The following is a 19,653-nucleotide window of genomic DNA, read 5'->3' as shown; positions in this document are numbered from 1 at the left end:
TTCTGTAGCTTTAGCACCGTAGTTCTCCTACTCCCTTGGAAGAAGGACGGAACTGGAGATGGGAGGAGCAGGATGAAAAAAAGAATAGAAGTATTTCTAAGGAGTGAGGAGGATATTTGGTAGTAAGAAGATTTTGTGGATCGGCTAAAAACCTTGAACTAGTGGCAGATCATCAACTGCAATGGACACATTGATTTGGACAAGTTTAGTTGTATTGCTTATGTTCCAGTCTGGGAAAAGGCCATGTAGAAAGATAAGAACTGGAGCTGAAAAATGAGTGAGAATCGCCTGTTTGGAGTGTTTGGGTATGTGTAAAATGCTAGAGATTTAAATTTAGGGAGGGGAAATTTGGAAAAGCTTTAGGGAAATTGAAGGTGGCAAAGAACTAAAGCTGAAGGAGGAAGAGGAAAAGGATTTAAGGAGAGGAATTTGAGATAAGTTGGTAAGTCAAAGGAAAGGAAATTCGTGTGTGGCTGTCAAGGTGTGAGGAAAGTGATGACTCAGGAGTTCAAGACTACAAACAGTTTACTGTGGTAGTTCTCCAGGGGAGCGACAAGTAAAGTGAAAATGACTGCGGATCTTCATTTCCAGGATGTATGGAGAGCAGGAGGAATTTTACTGTGACTTGCATAGTACTAGTCTGTTGTTTTATGTTTCTGCCTTGGCCAAGTGACTGCTATCTATTCCCAAGGTGCAGACTAATCTCCTTGTAGAAGAGAGGATGAAGGGACATAAATGCTTCTCTGCTCTCCAGGTTATGAGAGAGAATGAAGTGATGCTTTAAGAGAGAGAGAGAGAGAGAGAGAAGGGCTTCAGTGTGAAAACAGAAGAAATGGAGTCTGAAGGGGCAGAGGGGAATTCTGACCTATGAAGATGATGGAGGGTGGGACAATGTTAGAGAACAGAAAGTGGGTCCTTCGAACACTAGGAGCTGAGAAAAAGCTATTAAGTTTTTCCAGAAGGGGAGAGAGCTGATACCTCTCTATGAAGAGGCAGCGGTAGCCTATCATTAAAAGAATGAGGAGATGGATGCTAGATTACTGAAAGAACTGGTAGCTAGGAATGTAGCTGTCTGGTATAGCACTTAGAGTACTGGATTTGGAGTCAGAAACACCTGCGTTCAGCTACTCCTGCTAGTTACTTGCTATTTGGCCTTGGATAAGCCTCATTTTCCTTCTCTGTAAAATTTGGGTACTTAACCTCAGGGATTTTATGAAGTTTCCAACTAGATAAGTCATTAAAATACATTTAGAAATTTAAAGCACCTTATAATTGTCATCTGTTAATGTGATTGCTGAGTGACATAGGTGGGGAATGGGGCGGGGGGGGGGCGGATCATAGGATGAGAGAGAGGCAAATACATTAATTAGGACAGTGAACTAGACCTGAGCTCTCCCAAATTCCTCCCCGAACAACTTTAAGTCATGCATCAAAATGAATTCTGGAGCAGCAAAACTGCTAAAATAACTTAGAAGGTCTGCAGGAAAGGTCTGTCTCACTAGAGCAAAAGGGGAGTGCAGCCCAGCAGAAGCAGTGTCCAGGCCAGCCAGTGGGAGGCCCCTATCGCCAGAACAGATCAGCAGCCAAGGCCCCTGTGGTCCAGGCACAATAGACTGGTTTTGAGACCTCCAGCTCCAAGCCCAGTGACCCCAGTACAGTAGGTAAGCTGTCAGACCTGAAGCCACACAGGTGCAGTGGATGAGCTGCCATCCCTGAAAGGCAGCAGGCGAGTGTCAGGGCCAGAGATCCTGGTGCAAGAAACCTGGGACAATGCCTCTTTTGCCCCAGGAGCAGAGTTCAACTTTAAAAGTCACAAAATAGGCTGGAAAATGAGCAAAAACAAACCAAAAAAACCCTGACTCTAGAAAGCTACTATTATGACAGGGAAGATAAAAGCACAAACTTAGTTTCTGTGATTGCACATATAAAACCTTTATCCAGTTGCTTACTGTCTTAGGGAAAAGAAAGGGGAGGGAGGAGGGAGAAAATTTGTACTCAAAATTTTATGTAAAATCCTTGTTAAAAGTTGTCTTTACATGTAATTGGAAAAAATAAAATACTACTTAAAAGAAAAAACCCACAGACTCAGAAGAGGACAGCAATGTCAAAAAGTCTACATATGACGCTTCAGAGAGAAATGTAAATTGATCGCAGGTCCAAAAAGAACTCCTGGAAGAGCTCAAAAAGGATTTTAAACATCAGTTAAGAGAAGTAGAAGAAAAATTGGGGAAAGAAATGAGAGTTATGCAAGAAAGTCATGAAAAATTCAACAGCTTGGTTAAGGAATCACAAAAAAAAAAAAGGAAAAAGATGCACAAAAATGCAATGAAGAAAACAACTCCTCAAAAAGTAAAATTGGCCATGTGGAAAAGGAAATACAAAAGTTAACTGAAGAAAATAATTCCTTAAAAATTAGAATTGGGCAAGTGGAAGCTAATGACTCCATGATACATAACGAATCGATCAAACAGAATCAAAAGAATGAAAAAATAGAAGAAAATGTAAACTATCTCATTGGAAAAACAGCTGACCTGGAAAGTAGATCTAGGAGAGATATTTTAAGAATTATTAGATTACCTGAAAGCTATGATCAAAAAAAGAGCCTGGACAGCATCTTTCAAGAAATTATCACAGAATGCTGCCCTTGTATTCTAGAACCACAGGGTAAAATAGTAATTTTAAAAAATCCACCAATCATCTCCTGAAAGAGATCCCAAAATGAAAGCTACCAGGAATAATATAGCCAAATTCCAGCATTCTCAGGTCAAGGAGAAAATACTGCAAGCAGCCAGAAAGAAACAATTCAAATGTCAAGGAGCCACAGTCAGGATCACACAGGATTTACCAGCTTCTACATTAAAGGATTGGAGGGCTTAGAATGATATTCCAGAAGGCAGAGGAGCTCAGATTGCAACCAAAAATCACCTATCCAGCAAAATAGAGCATAATCCTTCAAGGAAAAAAAAGGACACTCAGTAAAATAGAAGACTTTCAGACATTCCTGGAAAAAAACACCAAAAGTAAACAGAAAATTGAGTTTTCAAATACAAGACTCAAGAGAAGCATAAAAAGGTAAGCAGAAAAGAAAAAAAAACATTTAAGTTATTCAATAAGGTTAAACTGTTTAAATCCCTACATGGCAAGGTAACACTTATAACTCTTGAGAACTGTATCGCGGGGCGGAGCCAAGATGGTGGCTGGAAAGCAAGGACTAGCGTGAGCTCCCCCCCGAGTCCCTCCAAAAACCTATAAAAAAAAGGCTCTGAACCAATTCTAGAACTGCAGAACCCACAAAATAGCAGAGGGAAGCAGGGCTCCAGCCCAGGACAGCTTGGATGGTCTCTGGGTGAGGTCTATCCTGCACAGAGCTGGGAGCAGAGCGGAACAGACCAGCGTGGGCAGCGCGGACCAACGAGACCAGGAGCCAGGTGGAGCGTGCCCTACCGCCCTGAATCAGCGAGCTGCAGCAGATACCAGACTTCTCAACCCACAAACACCAAAGACAACAGTGAAGGTTAGTGGGAAAAGCTGCTGGGGACAGAGTGAAAAAAGGAGTCACGGTTCAACCACCGCCTCTGGGGCAGTGGAGGTGGGGCAGCTGCAGTTGCTTCTGGCCCCAGGCCCACCTGGTGGGAGGAATTAAGTGGTGGATCAGAGCAGGAGTGAAAAGCCTGCTGAAGATCTAAGTCCAGTCCGGGTTGTGGGGGTTCTTGGGGAAGGAGGAGTGCTGGTGTGGCAGAGCTGGCACATCCCCCCAAGCTTGGAACATAGTTCTCTTAACTCTACAAGCAGTCATACCCCACTGAAAAACTCAAGGGTCAAGTTAGTTGGCTGGGAATATGGCCAGGCAGCAAAAATGCACCTAGATTCAGTCTCAGACTTTGGATTCTTTCTTTGGTGACAAAGAAGACCAAAACATACAGCCTAAAGAAGTCAACAAAGTCAAAGAGCCTACAACAAAAGCCTCCAAGAAAAACATGAACTGGTCTCAGGCCACAGAAGAGCCCAAAAAGGATTTGGAAAAGCAAATTAGAGAAGTAGAGGAAAAATTGGGAAGAGAAATGAGAAGGATGCAAGAAAACCATGAAAAACAAGTCAATGACTTGCTAAAGGAGACCCAAAAAATACTGAAAAATATACTGAAGAAAACATCACCTTAAAAAATAGACTAACTCAAATGGCAAAAGAGCTGCAAAAAGCCAATGAGGAGAAGAATGCCTTGAAAGGCAGAATTAGCCAAATGGAAAAGGAGGTCCAAAAGACCACTGAAGAAAATACTACCTTAAAAATTAGATTGGAGCAAGTGGAAGCTAGTGACTTTATGAGAAATAAAGATATTATAAAACAGTACCAAAGGAATGAAAAAAATGGAAGACAATGAGAACTGTATCGCTATTAAGGCAGTTAAAAGGAGTATATATAGACAGAGGGTGTGTGTATGAGTTGACTTTGATGGAATGATTTAAAAAAAATCAAGGGGTGAGAAAGAGGATTGCATTGGGAGAAAGAGGGAAGGGAGAGGCAGAACGGGGTAAAGGATTTCACATGAAGAGACACAAAAGATCTATTGAGGAGGGATGTATAGTTAGTATAACTGTGGATGTTCATCCCATTCACATCCACAGTTACACTAACTCTACATTTCCCTCCATCCTATTTTCCTTGTTTATTCTTCTCTCCTCTCTCCTTTCATCCTGTCCCTCCTCATTAGTGTTTTGCTTCTGACCTCCCTCAATCCGTTCTCCCTTCTATCAGCACCCCCCTTTCTTGTCCTCCTCCCCTCCTACTTCGCGATAGAGTAAGATAGATTTCTGTACCCAAATGAGTATATGTTATTCCCCCTTTGAGCCAAATCCCACAAGAGCAATGCTCACCCCACCCTTTCCCTCCACTGTAATAGATCTTTTGAGTTTTCCTTAAAATGATAAGAAATATCTATCTAAAACCATAAGCAAGCATTATCTGTAATGGGGATAAGCTAAAAAGCTTCCCAGGAAGATCAGGTGTGAAGGAAGGATGTCCATTATCACCACTATTATTCAGTATTGTCTAGAAATGTTAGCTATAAGAATAAGAGAAGAAAAAGAAATTGAAGAAATTAGAATAGGCAATGAAGAAGCAAAGCTACCACTTTTTACAGATGCTATGATGGTATACTTAACAGAATCCTAATGAATCAACTAAAAAACTAGTTTTAATAATTTAGCAAAGTTGCAGGATATAAAATATGCTCTCATAAGTCATCAGCATTTCTGTTTATTACCAACAAAGCCCAACAGCAAGAAATAGGGAAATTTAAAATAACTCTAGACAATATAAAATACTTGGGGATCTACCTGTCAAGACAAACCCAGGAACTCTATGAACACAGTTGTAAAACACTTTTCACATAAATAAAGTCAGATCTAAACAATTGGAAAAATATTAATTGCTCATGGGTAGGCCAAGCCAATATAATGAAGATGACAATTCTACCTAAATTAATCTGCTTATTCAGTGCCATACCAATCAGACCACCAAAAGATTACAGAGCTAGAAAAAAATAACAAAATTCATTTGGAAGAAAAGGTTACCATCTCTGAGAGGATCCCACCTGGATGCTTGTCCTGTTCTGGATTTTCATTTTCCAGTAGCCCCTCTAATTCGAGAATATCAAGGAAATTGGTGAAAATAAATGTGAATGAAGGTGGTCTAGCCATATCAGATCTCAAATTGTGTTATAAAGCAGTAATCAGTAAAACAATCTAGTACTGGCTTAAAATTAAGTGATGGATTAGTGGAATAGGTTAGGTACACAGGACTCAGTAGTAAATGACCATTCTAATCTAGTGTTTGATAAATCCAAGGACTCAAGCTTTTGGGACAAGAACTCACTATTTGACAAAAATTGCTGAGAAAACTGGAAAACAGCGTGGCAGAAATTGGGTATAGACCACCATAAGTACATGATTTAAACATAAACGGTGATACCATAAGCAAATTAGGAGAGCAAGGAATAATTTACCTGTCAGATCTATGGAGAGAGAAAGAATTTATGACCAAACAAGAGCTAGAGAGCATCACTAGATGTAAAATGAGCAATTTTGATTATATTAAATTAAAAAGAGTTTACACGAACAAAACCAGTGCAGCCAAAACTAGAAGGAAAGCAGAAAGCTGGAAAACAGTTTTTACAGCAAGTGTGTCTGGTAATTTCTCAAATATATAGAGAATTGATTCAAATGTATTAAGAAAAGCCATTCTCCAATTGATAAATGGTCAAAGGACGTGAATAGTCAGTTTTCAGATGAAGAAATCAAAGCTATCTATAGGCATATGAGAAAATGTTCTAAATCAGTATTAGACAGATGCAAATTAAAAGTACTCTGAGATACCACCTCATACATATCAGATTGCTAATATGACAGAAAAGGAAAATAAAATAAATATTGGAGGCAATGTGGGAAAATTGGGACACTGATGCACTGTTGGTGGACTTATGAATTGATCCAGCCATTCTGGAGAGCAATTTGGAACTATGGCCAAAGGGCTATAAAACTGGGCATATGCTTTGATCCAGCAATACCACTACTAGGTCTGCAATCCAAAGAAATCTTTTTTTTAAAAAAGAGACAAAGGACCTATCTGTACAGAAATATTTATAGAAGCTTTTTTTGTGGTGGCAAAGGTTTGGAAATTGAGAGGATGCCCATCAATTGGGGAATGGCTGAACAGGTTGTGGTGTATGGTTGTAGTGGAATATTGCTGTGCTGTAAGAAATGATGAGCAGGCAGATTTCAGAGAAACCTGGACTTACATGAACTGATGCAAAGTGAAGTGAGCAGAACTGGAAGAACATTGTATATAGTAACAGCAGTATGGTATGATGATCAATTGTGAATGACTTAGCTATTCTCAGAAATGCAGTGATCCAAGGCAATTCCAAAGGACTCATGATGAAAAATGCCATTCATCTTCAGAGAAAGATGGAATCTGAATACAGATCAAAGCATACTGTTTTTCACTTTCTGTATTTTTTTCATGGTTTTCTTTCCTTTGGGTCTGTGTCTTCTTTCACAACATGACTAATATGGTAATAAGTTTTGCACGATTGAACATGTATAATAACCTATATCAATTGCTTACCGTCTCAGGAAGAGAATTGGTGAGGGAGGGAGAGAGAAAATTTGGAACTCAAAAATTTTTAAAAAATGACTGTTAAAGATTATCTTTACAAATAACTGGGTGGGGGGAGAATAAATTTTTTTAAAAGAAAATTATATTAAATGGGTAGTTAATTAACATCTAGAAAGAGAAGTGGTGATTACAGAGAGCCAGCATAGCTTCGAACGAATCATTCCAGACTGATCAAATTTTTTTCTTTTTGGACAAAGTTACTAGACATTTAGCTCAGAAGAATGCTGTAGATGTAGTTTACCTAATTTTAGTAAGGCATTTGATAAAGTATCTCATGATGCTGCAGAAAAGAGGGAGAGATGGGGGTAGAGGTAGAACATCTAGTTCAGGGCTGTCCAAAATGCGGCCTGCCTACAAGCCTAGAAATTTACATAAATGCTTTAGTAAAGGAAGCCGAGCTACCACAGAGCTCTCACTAAAATGGCAAATCAAATATATTGTCTGTTGTTTCAATAAAAACCTGAGGTTGGACAGCCCTGATCTGGTTAGATGGATTCAAACTGGGTGGACGCCTATACTGAAAATAGTCATTCAGTGATTCCATGTCACATCAGAAGGCAGTCTGATATAGATGCCGTTTATTTATACAGGTCATTGCTGAAAATGCTAGATAGATGAGAGCCAAGAACAGGCCCCAGGTCCTCTCCATCACAAACCTCCTAAGATGACCCAGGTCACCTAATGGCTATTTTCAGTCCAAGTATCCAACGAGTTTGAGTTTACCTAATTGTGTGAAAGCCCATGGCTTCTGTTCTTGACCCTGTGCTCTTTAAAATAACCTTTTGATGAATGTCCTAGAAGAGACAGATGAGTGGCATCCTTAGCAACAAAACAAGGCAAGACAACAGACATTTATTAAGGCTTTATTGTGTCGGGCACTGTGCTAAGAGCAGAGGATACAAGTACAAGTGAAAATGAATCAAACATTTATTAAGTGCCTACTAGTCCCTGCCCTCAAGGAGGTTATCATTAATGAGAAAAGCCAATATTCAAAAGAGAACTAGAAAGCTAGGAGATGGGGTGAAGGTACCCAGTATGGGGATGTGGTGTCAAAGTTACAAGCACAGCCAGGAGGGAAATGAAAGCTTAGCCAACCTGGACCCCTCCCCAAAATAAAGGCCCAGAGAGGAACTTAGCTATGGAAGAAAGGGGCTGCCATAGCAGAGCAATGGTTTAGAGTGAGAAAACCATGAGACCTGTTGCTTATCCCATGAGGAGACTATAGATGAGGCATGCATGGTATGAAAGCCTAGCAAATCAAAAGCAGGCACAGCAAATGAGATTTGCATGTGTTACAAAACTGGGAGGATTTTGAGGGCTAATACAGTGGATGGTAAGTCGAGATCCAAAAAGATTTTGACAGCTTAGGATGTTGGGCTGAATTCCCTGAGATAGAATTCAGTAGTCTTACATTTGGGCTTACATAAGTGCAGAATGGGAAGCATAGTTAGATTGTAATTCATCTGAAGAAAGATCTGGTATTTTTTTGGACTAATTTCAATCATCAGGTGATAAAATTAAAAAATGGCTAATGTGATCTTCACTTCCATTAAGAAATGATTAATGTCCAGGAATAGGAAGGGCACATATGGATGAGAGATTTCCTCTAAGGGTCGATCTAGCTGATGATGTGATTTTGCTTTAGCTATAAAAGTGGTTTTCATTTTCTGGCTTCACTAATAGTGCCTGAAACCGCTAGAATGTACATTATTTTTCACATGGTATTGTAAAGGCAATCAGTAAGCGAGAAGATCCCGCGCCCCCATTTGAATAGGCTTCAGGTGGGGCTCCAGGTGGGGCCAATGAAAGGAGGTCTGATGAGAGCTTTGCTCCTAAGTAGGCCCCAAACCCCTAGCTACTAGGTGCTAAGCAGATGTGTCGAGAAGCCCTTGGGGCCCTAAGGGGAGTTGCTAAGACCAGAGCCAATAGTATGTATCTAAGTTCTGGTCACTCAGATGACGTTTGATGACATCCAAAGACTATAAAAAGAGGAAACAGAGCTATTTGCTTAAAGCTCTCACTCACTGGAAGAGTGGCGTGTGATTGGAAGAGACTCTGGGCAGCTGTTAAGAGCCCCCCAGCTCGTAAATCCGGATGTTGGGACTTTGTTAAACCCTGGTAACTATGCATTGAGATTTGAAGCAGACAAGGTCTGTCTGTTGATGTTTGTAATTTGTTTGTATTTGCTCTGAAGTTCAGGGTGCTTGCTTTTTCCCCTGAACTAAGTGGATATTTGTATGTTGGATTGAAATAAAATTGTTAACCCCCCTAACATTACTTTCCTTAGTAAAGCAGAACCTGTGCTGGCAGCATTCTTGTTGGACTTGTGTTGGTCTCTCACCCCCACAGCAGCTGCTAGCCAAATTGTTGAAACAGGTACTTGGACAGCTTGACTGCCTCCAAATCCTTTTTGGTTACTTTTTTATATCGAGACTTGGATGCTGCTACTTACCAGAGCCAAAACTAAGATTTTTTTCAAGTCATCCCCTGAATTTACACTGGGAAATGGAATTCTGTTCAGCTGTACATTCTTTTGATTCCCAGCCCTTTTACCCTCCTCCCCTTAAATATTTTCATAAGAATTTAAGGTGCTTAGAAGATCATAACCTCATCGTAAATTTGAGATTCAGAAAAAGAGTAACTACAGAGTTTCAGAGAAATAATGTGAGAAGGCACAGTTGTCTTTGTTGGAATCAGGAAGACCTGGGTCTGAATCCTGTGAGCCTCTCCGTCATCCCTCTGCTGACCCAAAGGTCTCTTAATTCTAAATCTGCTCCATTGAGAGCCAGAGATCTGCTACACATGCATACGGGGAAACCCGCTTTAATCATATTTGAAATTACTTTCCTCCTTCTGGCTACTCTTGTTTGGCCACAGTGCCTCAACAGCTCTCTTGTAAGACTTGGCTTTGCTCTGATGACGCTGCATTGGCGTGGCTTCCTCCACAAGCTGATCTCCAGCCTCTGGTCCTCTTTCCTTTCATCTCATCAGCATTGTCTGCACATCAGTGGTTTCCTCTTCCTCTGCTGGCAGATGTTGTAGCTGTGGCAGGAAGCTTGAGGACTAGCAAGACTGAAAAAGGCCCAGGGAATGAGATGATCTTTGTGTTCCAGCAATGGCTACAAATACAAATGAAAGGAGGGCACTTATATACTGCCAAAATCAGGGCCACGAGCACCCCGCCCTTCTGCTCTTCCAGGTGCAGGGGAAGAAAGGAATCCCTACTGACTCTGAAATGAAAGGTGGTGGCCTGAGAATACAAGTGTCCTTCAACACCCGCAGAAGCTTGGATTTTTTTCTGCTTTGAGAACTAAATAAAAATTGTAAACAGTTTCTTTGAATGAGGTACATGAGGGCTTTTGACTTTGCTTTAAAACAAAATTTAAAAATTTATAGTGAGAACACATTCCAGATTGATAACCCTCACCTACCAGGGGCCCCACAGAACTTGAAGTAGCCTGGTGATTGAAGTGACAGCCCACAAGTAAGGGTCCCATCTCAGCTATTTGCCGAGGCAGCACTCCCTCAGTCACCAGGGCCAAGAGTCATAAAGGAGGAAGTTAAGCTCCAAGAGATTAAGTGACTTGCCCTGTGTTCCTGTTGCTAAATACCGGGTCTTGGGACCCTGAACCCAGTTCCCTCTAGCGATTTGTGTACTTTATCTAACCCCCAAGGTTTGTGTGTCCATGTCTCCAAAATTCCATGTCAGTGTTCCTCCTCATTAGATTATAGGGTCATTGCTTTAGAGTTGGAAAGGACTTCCAAAGTCAGCCCCTTCGTTTTGCAGATGAGGAAACAGGCCCTGAGAGGTTGATTTTCAAAGACTTGCCCTTTCAAAGATAGCCACCTCTTCCCGCTGCAGACGCCTTCTCCAATTCCAGCAGTGAGTTTTTTCTGCAACCTCCATTTTGGGGGAGGGCCTAGGCCAGCCATTCCTTGTTCTTTACACTTTGCTACCATGCTGCCCAATTATTTGAACCCAAAGACTAAGCTAACTTGTAGCTTTAATTTGAGGGTAAAAACATGGATTTTGTGATGTGAACCAAAAGGTATTGAAAAATCACCTGCTATCAGTTTCTGGGCATTAGTACACTGAGCTTTTAATAGTAACTTAGTAAGACTGTATCTCTGAACCAAGGATTGTCATCTTGATGGGGAAAAATATTTCTGTAGGATCCAATGAGTATGGTTTTTTAATTTCTTGTATAGCACTTGCACATTCTGGATGCTAACCACTTTGATCCCTCCTTTCAGTTTTAAAGGATGCCCTTGGGTTGATTGCAAGGCAATCTAATGAGCTGGAGGACCATGCAGAACACCTATATGACTCCGTCTTAGCAGCTCTGGACATGATGGCCGGGAACACTTCTGGTCCAGATAGCAAGCCAGCTACATGTGGAAGGATATAACCAGGTAAGCAAAGAAAAGGGAGGGGGGGGGGGGGGGGGGGGGGGCGGGGAGGGAAGAAGAGATTTCTATTCTCTCATCAGAAACACTTGTGCTTAATAGATAATTTTGTAGAATGAATATGTCTGTCATGGTCCTTAAAACTGGCTGAGCTCAGAGTTGTTTGTGATAGGTTAAAAATGACAGAAAACTGAGACAAGATAATGTAAAAGTTGCCAGTTTGGAAGAGGATGGGGTGAGGGGAGAGGGGACCAGGCAGACCGTTTTTTAGAAAGTATGTATGGTGCCTGCCATGCCATAGTGGGCAGAGGGCAGAGCTTTAAGTCAGAAAGACTTGGGTTCAAACATCTCCAAGCACTTTTCAGTTCCAGTGAAATGACATCTATGAAGTGCTTCGCAAACCTTAAAGCCTTATGTAAGTATGAGCTATTATTAATGTTGGGGCTTTGATTTCATCAGTGGAGAGACTGACATTACCAATGCAGACTGAATCAATTAGGTGAGTATTTATTAATAGTCTGTGTGCCAGACCTAGGGATACAACCCTCAAGTCGCTTACATTCTCTTGGAAGAAACATATATTAAGTATAAATGTACGTTACACTTAATAAGTTGTCATATTTTCATTAAATATATTATGCAGTTATATTTACTACATGTGTTGTATTATGTATTTTGTACATCTGCACATATATTATGTGTAAACGAAATGAATACAAGGTATTTTGGGGAGAGGGCTCCTGCAGCTAGGAAATCAATGAAGACGTCACATAGATGACCGCTGAGCTGAGTTTTGAAGGGAACAAAGGATTCTAGGGCAGAGGGAGGACGGTGTTCATACCAGGGATGGGGGACAACTATTGCAAAGAAATGGAGATGGAAGGTGGAGCGCTGTGTGAGGAACAGCCAGAAGGCCAGTCGGAGAGTACTGTGACATGCAAGAGGAAGATTTGTGTACACAATACAGTAGGAAGGATAGTTTGGAGCTGGGTGCTGACAGGCTTTGAAGTCTGGACGAGTTTATTTATGAGCCAGGACATGCACATATGGAAGAGCATCTATAACTTAAATCTTCCTTGCCTGGGACAGCAAGAGCTTTAGTGACTTGTCCACATGGCCCTAGAGCCATTATGTCTCTGGCAGGACTGGAACCTGTGTCTTTATTGTCCTGACTCTAAGGCTGGCCCCATGTCCTCTACTGTTATAATTGTGGATATAATCAGCTCACTAGTGATTCTGTTCATTTTCTTGAAATAAATCATTTCTGTTAGCTTAGAGAAAGGATAACCTAATGGTGCAACTCTGCAGCAATACTGATTGAGAAGCAAAGTCTCTCTCCCTTTTGTCTCCCCTAACCCACAAAAGAGTGCCAGTCTTTGTCTCCTCAGAAACCGCATTTTAAGAAACTTAAATTTAACCCCAGTATCTTTTCTCTCTATGCCATAGCTAACCCCTCATAACCAGTGGGGCTCAGTGTCTCAAGTTTTATTCTCTCCCTCCTCCTACTCAGGGTCTCCTGAATCTGTTTTCCATCCTAGTCCTCCTACCCTGACTTTAAAAAAGGAAGTAAGGGGGTAGTTTCTCCATGCTTTTTAAGAAGAAACAATTCCATCTTTTGATATGTGTGGAAAGGTGAAGTGACTGGTAAGGAAAGGCAGGGCAAGGACCTTGGCAGGGGCACATGCCAGCCAAGTGCTCACCACCATTCAGAGGCTATTCACTGTCATTGCTTATCCCCACTATCTCAGAAAGAGTTTAAGAAATGGACTAGGAAGGTGATTCAGCATGGCATTCTCTTCCATAATGGTCCCGCTGGTGAACAGGATACTTCTTGTACCGTCAAAGGAGCAATCCGTGCAAGAGCTCATGTATTCATACAGTGGCTTAAGAAGCAACAATTAAAGATCCCCAAATCCCAGTTCCAATACCAGCTCTGTCTCTCGTGTGTGACTTTGGGCAAGGCAGTTAATCTCTTGTATCCTTAATTCCCTATTGGTAAAAACAAAAGTTAGGATGGTCCTTTAAGGTCCTTTCTTACTCTGAAATGAAGAAATACTGTGCCTAAATTCAAACTTCTATTCAACCTGGCCTGGCTAAGGATGCACATATTTCTTGAATTGTTTTTCTTTGCTGGCCTATTCCATCCTGTAACACATGGCCGCCTTTCTATTTCAGGTAATATCTCAAGCAATGATTTTTTGCCAGATCACACTGATGTAGCAGAGAGAACCTGCACTGACCTCCTGGCTCTACATGAATTTCTCATGTGTGAAGTGAAAAGCTACTTGAATTATTATTGAAAAAATGAATCCTCTAATGAGAACCTGTAAAAGGGAAAAGCAGATGCCTTCCAGACCAAGGTTTTTCTCAAATGGTGCTTCCAGTGACTCTGGGGATTGCCAAGCCACTCAGCTTCTTAGTTCTTAATAGAAAATAGCCTAAGTGACAAGTCTGTCCCCTTAAAAAGAAAAGGGAATGGCAACAGTTCTCATAGCCAGACAGTTGTCTCAGGAGCCAGTTTGCATCACCTGTTGTAAGTGTCCACAGAGGGCTAGGAAATATGACATTGAAAATGCTTGGCCAACTGGGAACTAAGAGAGTTATCATTGGCCAGAGGCTTTTGATCTTTCCATAAAGAAACCTCATTTGGGAAAACCAAACCTTGTTTGGGAAACCTCATTTTGCATGTTTGCAACAAGAAAGGCATTTTTAACACTTAACCTACTGATGAAAATGAATACAGCCCATTGAAACACTGGGGAGATATTAACACTAGTTTTCTTGCTGAGGACAGTTGTCTCTTTGGAATTCAAAGATGGCACCTCAGTAAACATTAAATGCCTGTTATTGAAGGCACTTTACATTCTTATCAAATGGATGATTTGATGTGATTTTGTGCCCATCTCTTGGGTAACTTACAGTGTTTGGCCTCACTTAATTCCTCAAAGTTTAGGTTGTAAGTGTACCTCTACCCTAGAAAAAGATGGAGTCTCCTTACCACCTTAAAGTGGAAGTGTAATTTAACCAATTAAAATAATTCCGTTCCTTTTTAGAACAGTGATACTAACAATTCTCTCAGGTCATGAATGAATGAAGATAGAAGAGGAAAGCAGGTAGAATATAAAAATCCTCGTAACTAAGAATTGAGCAAAGCGTGTTTGGTAGTGGAGTACTAGAAAAAAGCACTTAGAGCTTTTGGGAAATACTTTCACATTTGAATGTTGCTTTAGAAAGAAAAATCTGCTACATTTGTGGAGGATGGGAGAGGTCCGCTGTAGAGTTAATCATATTCTAAGGTAAACCAATGAGGTATGAGGTACACATTTCTAAACATTCAACTCTAGCCAAAGAAAATTTCAAAGCCCCATTGTGGTGGTATAAAACTTCTTTGAAGCTAGATTATGATAACATTCTGGGACATACAAAATGTAAATTACTTACCTATATGACCTAGCCAACTCCAGGCATTTCAAATAATTGGTCATGCATTACCAAAGAGGTAATTCCTACCTAGTCTGTTACGGGGAACTCACAATTAGATGGTAAAATGTTTATGGGGAGGAAATAATCCTTTAAGACTTAAGGCCAGTTAAAACACAAAATGAAATCTTTCTAGATGTATTGTTAAGTTAATAATATATGCTATGGAGTAACAGAAGTTTAGAGTAAAGAAGACTCAGGTTCAAATTCTGCTTCTGATGTGACTGTGATACTGGGCAGGTGTGACCTAAACCTTGCCCTGCCCTCCCTCCCTCCCTCTCCTCTTCAGGCAGTTCTCTAAGACTGGAGGAGTTGCTAGTCTGCATTGATGGGAGGGAGTCAATATATTGGAAGTTCTATATACAAATGAAATTATAGTCCTGGAAACACCCCCTCCCTGCCCCCCTCCCCACTCCCCCGCCCTTTAAAAAAAAAAAAAAACCTTTGCCCCATAGACACAGTTTCATCATAGGAGAGAAAACGTGCTGAGCTTGGAGTTAGAAAAACAAGGCTTAGATACTGCCGCTGCCACTGGCAATGTGATCATGGGTGAATCATTTCACCTGTTTCCACTATGATAATGTGTAAAGTATGCATCTCATGGCTTATACTGTGATGTTCAAATGAAAATGTTTGTAAAGCACTGTGTAAAAAAACTAGTCAACAGCTTCTCAAAGTGTGGTCAGGGAATATATCTAGGTTTCAGGAGGTCAAAAATATTTTTCATAATAATACAGTTTAATTTCTAAATTAGAAATTTGAGGGTCCTCAGTTTTTAATTATTAAAGGGTCTTTAGACCAGAAGGTTGGAGAATCATTCACCTGAGTCATAGATTGGTTGTGATCAGCATTTGTGGAGGGAATTCCTAACACTAATGAAATCACAGATGTTTACTATTTTGCCCCCAAATACACGACAATCCTTAAAAGAAGAGAAATACTAGTTTGCCACATTTGGCCTGATTTCAAAATTAGGAATTTGTATATGAGTCAGCTGTATGAATAGAACATCCTGTAGAAGGAAACTACTCAGTACTGTGTAACAAGTGATAACAAATTCTACACTCATGGTGCCTCCTGAAATCCAGTAATAGATTTACACAGCTTTTGAAAGTTTCACAGAACACTCTAGGGAGAGGCCCTTTTTCTATAAGTGACACTCCAATTCTACATCATACAAGGGTTTTTAAGCTATTGGCATTCAAATCTTTTTTCCAGTGAGTAGCAAAACACCACAGTATCTGTGGAAGCTAGAACTTTATAGCTGTCTGAGAATGCCAGTAAGCCAGTTGACAGCCACTATTCTTTAGGCACTTTTTTAAGAAAAATTAATATCATTTTGGCTTAGAAAAGTGAAATCATTTTGGCTTAGCAGTCATTCATCAGTAATGCTAAAAGGTAGGCCAATCTAAGAACCTTGGGGAAAAAATTTTATCACTACCTGGGCGAAAGTGCCTCAAATCAAGACAGATAGGAAATGTTGTTGTGCATTACAAACTCTTTAAAAGAAGTTCTATTAAGTTTCATGTCCCTATTAGAAATATTTTAATGTTCCTCTGTGAATATCAACAGGCATAATCTAGAATGGCAGAATGAACACTGTACTAAGCCAGGAGAGCCCCAGTTCTACAGAGGACTAGCTATGTGACCATGTGTAGGTGAACTTCTGAGCCTCTCATCTGTAAATTGAAGATGTTAATGTACAGTTACTGTGAGCATGTTTCTGAAAGCACTTGCCAAGCATAAAGCAGTGCAGAAACGTTAAAAGGGAGTCTTTTAAGCATATAAAGTCAACATTATTGTAATAAATGAAATTTCAACACGAGGTCAAGGAGGCTTAGAGTAAGAATGGCTCCTACCTCACAAAGATCCCCATTTTCTTCAAAGAAGAACTGTTTCTGAACTGTAATTTACAATCCCCAACATCTAGCCACAATAAAGCCCACAGCCCCATGTTAAATAACTTGTTTCTAAAGATGAGGGCAGAAAGCAATGTTTTTCCCCCTTGCAGGTAAAGACTCAACCCCCAAACAGGCATAATGAAGGGCAACATGATTTTCCTTGTCTTGAATGTCTTGGGGAATGTCAAAATTTTCCAGATTATTTGATTAAGCATGTACATCTCATGGAAATGTTGATGGTGCATCAAGAATAATGGCTTGAGCAACGTAACTATTGTATGTAATCAAATTTTGCTTCAGGATCCAAAGTTTGTGTTTAGTCAATTATTTTTCAAGTGTTTCTGAAAGCTGTGTTTTATACTGTTTTAAGGCAAGTTAGCTATTTGAAGGTGTTTTTAAAAATTACCCAAGTACTGTCTGTGACTTTTCAGGAACTGATCAGTTGCCTTACGTAGTATGAATAGATTCTCAATAAGCACATCTAAAATACAAAGTAAACTATGATTTTATTGTGAAATTCTCATAGATGGAAAATTCAATTGTATATTTATTCTGTTCATTCATTTTACAATAATCTTACCCACTTATTTTTGTACCATGTATTACGATTGCCTGTTTAGTGAAAATAAAATAAAAAATATTTTAAGGGTTGCTTTTACCTGTATTTTAACCCCTGAATTAAGTTCAAAGACTTCACCATAGAATGTGTTTGTGTACAGTGTTTTGGCTATTGTAGCATATGTTTAAACAAACAATAAGGGGAAAATCTTAAATCAAAGTGTTTAGGGGGAAAACAAAAGATTCAGAACCCAACTCAAAAAAACCCAACATCTTCTTGAGACTTCTGTTTTCATGTGGGTGCAAAAATTCACCCAGGCAAATAACTTTCTTTTAAAATTTCCACCCAGCCACAAATGGTTTTAACTCATTTTTAGGGGTGTCATTTTTCAGGTAAGGGTTATCAACTAATGAAAGAAAGCCTACTCCCAAGCTGCTTCAGTGTTTTAACTTTTCCCCCAACACAAGTTATATAGCTACAGTTTATGGAGGGCAGAATAATTATTGAAGATAGTGCGCTAAACTTATTTAATAAAGTTGAAACGGTACTGATTCAGAATATGGAAGTAACAGTATATAAAAAAAAGCACATACTGGCTAAATTACATCAGCTTGAATTGTTAGTCTGATCATTCACAAGTTAGGAAAAAGATACAATTTTCCATCTCTACTACAGATGAATTAACAAAAGCATTTCTAAATAAAGCCATTTAAAAATGGTTTTAAATTTCAGAGATAATAGACTAAATATTGTACATTCAAAATGTACTTGATTTCCATAAATACCACTTTAATCTCCCTCCAAACCAAATTTGCTAAATCCCTGTACAGTATACATGCCTGCACTGTTGCATCATTTATCAGGTATATTAGCTGGGAAGCATTGTTGTTGCTATTCTAAAATAGGTCTAAAGTGCCCTGGTTGAACATAAATGGCTATGTTTTGAGCACAATGCAAGCCTATATTTCCCCTTAACCATAAGAATTAAGACAATACTTATCACCATACAGTTTGATATTACTTCCAATAAGTACAATATTTATTAAACATTTCTTCAGTTGTTTGTTACATATTGTGCAACAAATTACAATATTCTGCAGCCACAAATTATATGCAGAGTATGAAGAAACTAGTAATCAGATAGTGTAATCTTTCCATTTATAACTCTACAAGAAAGAACTAGCAAATCAGATCTTACATATAACATCTCACTAAACTTTTATGCATGGAAAGTGACAGACACTGTTGTGCTGTTTGATACAAAATGGCTGAACTTCATCTTCAGAAGACTAAACCCGACATCTAAACATGCCAATATAAACATCAAAACAAAATATATTCTAACCAACCACGGGAAACAGTCTGGTATCAGGAAAGCAACAAGGATTACACACATTATTTTATAAACCAGCACACAAAGGTTTAAAACAGTTCTGAAAATGAAGTTAGCTGTCTTGAGTCAAGGGAATAAAAAAAAAGTCAGTATTGACCATTTACAATCTCTGACCTTTGTGGAGACGGTAAGAATCTGTTGTAGTGCAGCTACATACAGTACAATTCAGGCAATTTTGTTTTTTTTTTTTTTGTTTTTTTTTTTGTTTTGTTTTTTTTCACTTGGGTTCAGATTGCAAATTCATTGCTGTGAGAAAAGAAGGGAGGCAGATTTTAGCAGCAACCTCCACTAGACTGCTTGACTGGAGTGCTCTGAATTTTAACATTGGATTTCTCTGCACCCCCAGCTGTTGCTCCAGGGCCCATTCGCTTTTTAATCTCAGCCGCCATTGTCATGAAAGACTGTTCTACATTTGTTGCATTCTTTGCACTGGTTTCCAAAAATGGAATTCCAAGAGAATCTGCAAATTCCTAAGAATATAAAACATGACATGAAGAATAAAATCAGACCCATTCTCCATACGCATTTGCATCTTTTAAGCAAAAACATAAAGTCTATTGGTAAATATATTAAGCCTTTCCCTTCATGATGGTGTCCAGAAATGAACTGTTCTCCCTCTTCCTTTTACCGGAATTCCTCCCATTTTAAATCTCAACTCAAATTCCAACTTCCAGGAAGTCTTTCCTGATTCCACAGAGCAATCTGTTTTGTACGTGCATCATTCTGTATTTGAATTG

At 39.6% G+C, this 19,653-nt stretch overlaps 2 protein-coding genes across 2 annotated transcripts in view; one reads left to right on the top strand and one right to left on the bottom strand.

Annotated features, from left to right (window-relative positions):
* CEP68 (centrosomal protein 68) overlaps positions 1-19,001 on the top strand; it is a 31,965-nt gene extending 12,964 nt beyond the window's left edge. The window contains exons 5-6 of the mRNA XM_036751682.1: positions 11,431-11,589; positions 13,759-19,001. Coding sequence (XP_036607577.1) covers positions 11,431-11,585 — 155 coding nt within the window. The 3' untranslated portion in view covers positions 11,586-11,589; positions 13,759-19,001. The remainder of the gene's footprint in view (positions 1-11,430; positions 11,590-13,758) is intronic.
* The window catches only part of RAB1A (RAB1A, member RAS oncogene family), a 45,670-nt gene continuing 43,468 nt past the window's right edge, over positions 17,452-19,653 (bottom strand). The window contains exon 6 of the mRNA XM_036751684.1: positions 17,452-19,386. Coding sequence (XP_036607579.1) covers positions 19,189-19,386 — 198 coding nt within the window. The 3' untranslated portion in view covers positions 17,452-19,188. The remainder of the gene's footprint in view (positions 19,387-19,653) is intronic.

The sequence above is a fragment of the Trichosurus vulpecula genome, chromosome 3 (genome assembly GCF_011100635.1).
Source record: "Trichosurus vulpecula isolate mTriVul1 chromosome 3, mTriVul1.pri, whole genome shotgun sequence".
Lineage (NCBI taxonomy): Eukaryota > Metazoa > Chordata > Mammalia > Diprotodontia > Phalangeridae > Trichosurus > Trichosurus vulpecula.
The sequence above is the reverse complement of the archived record's forward strand: the minus strand, read 5'-3'. Positions and strand labels throughout refer to the sequence as shown.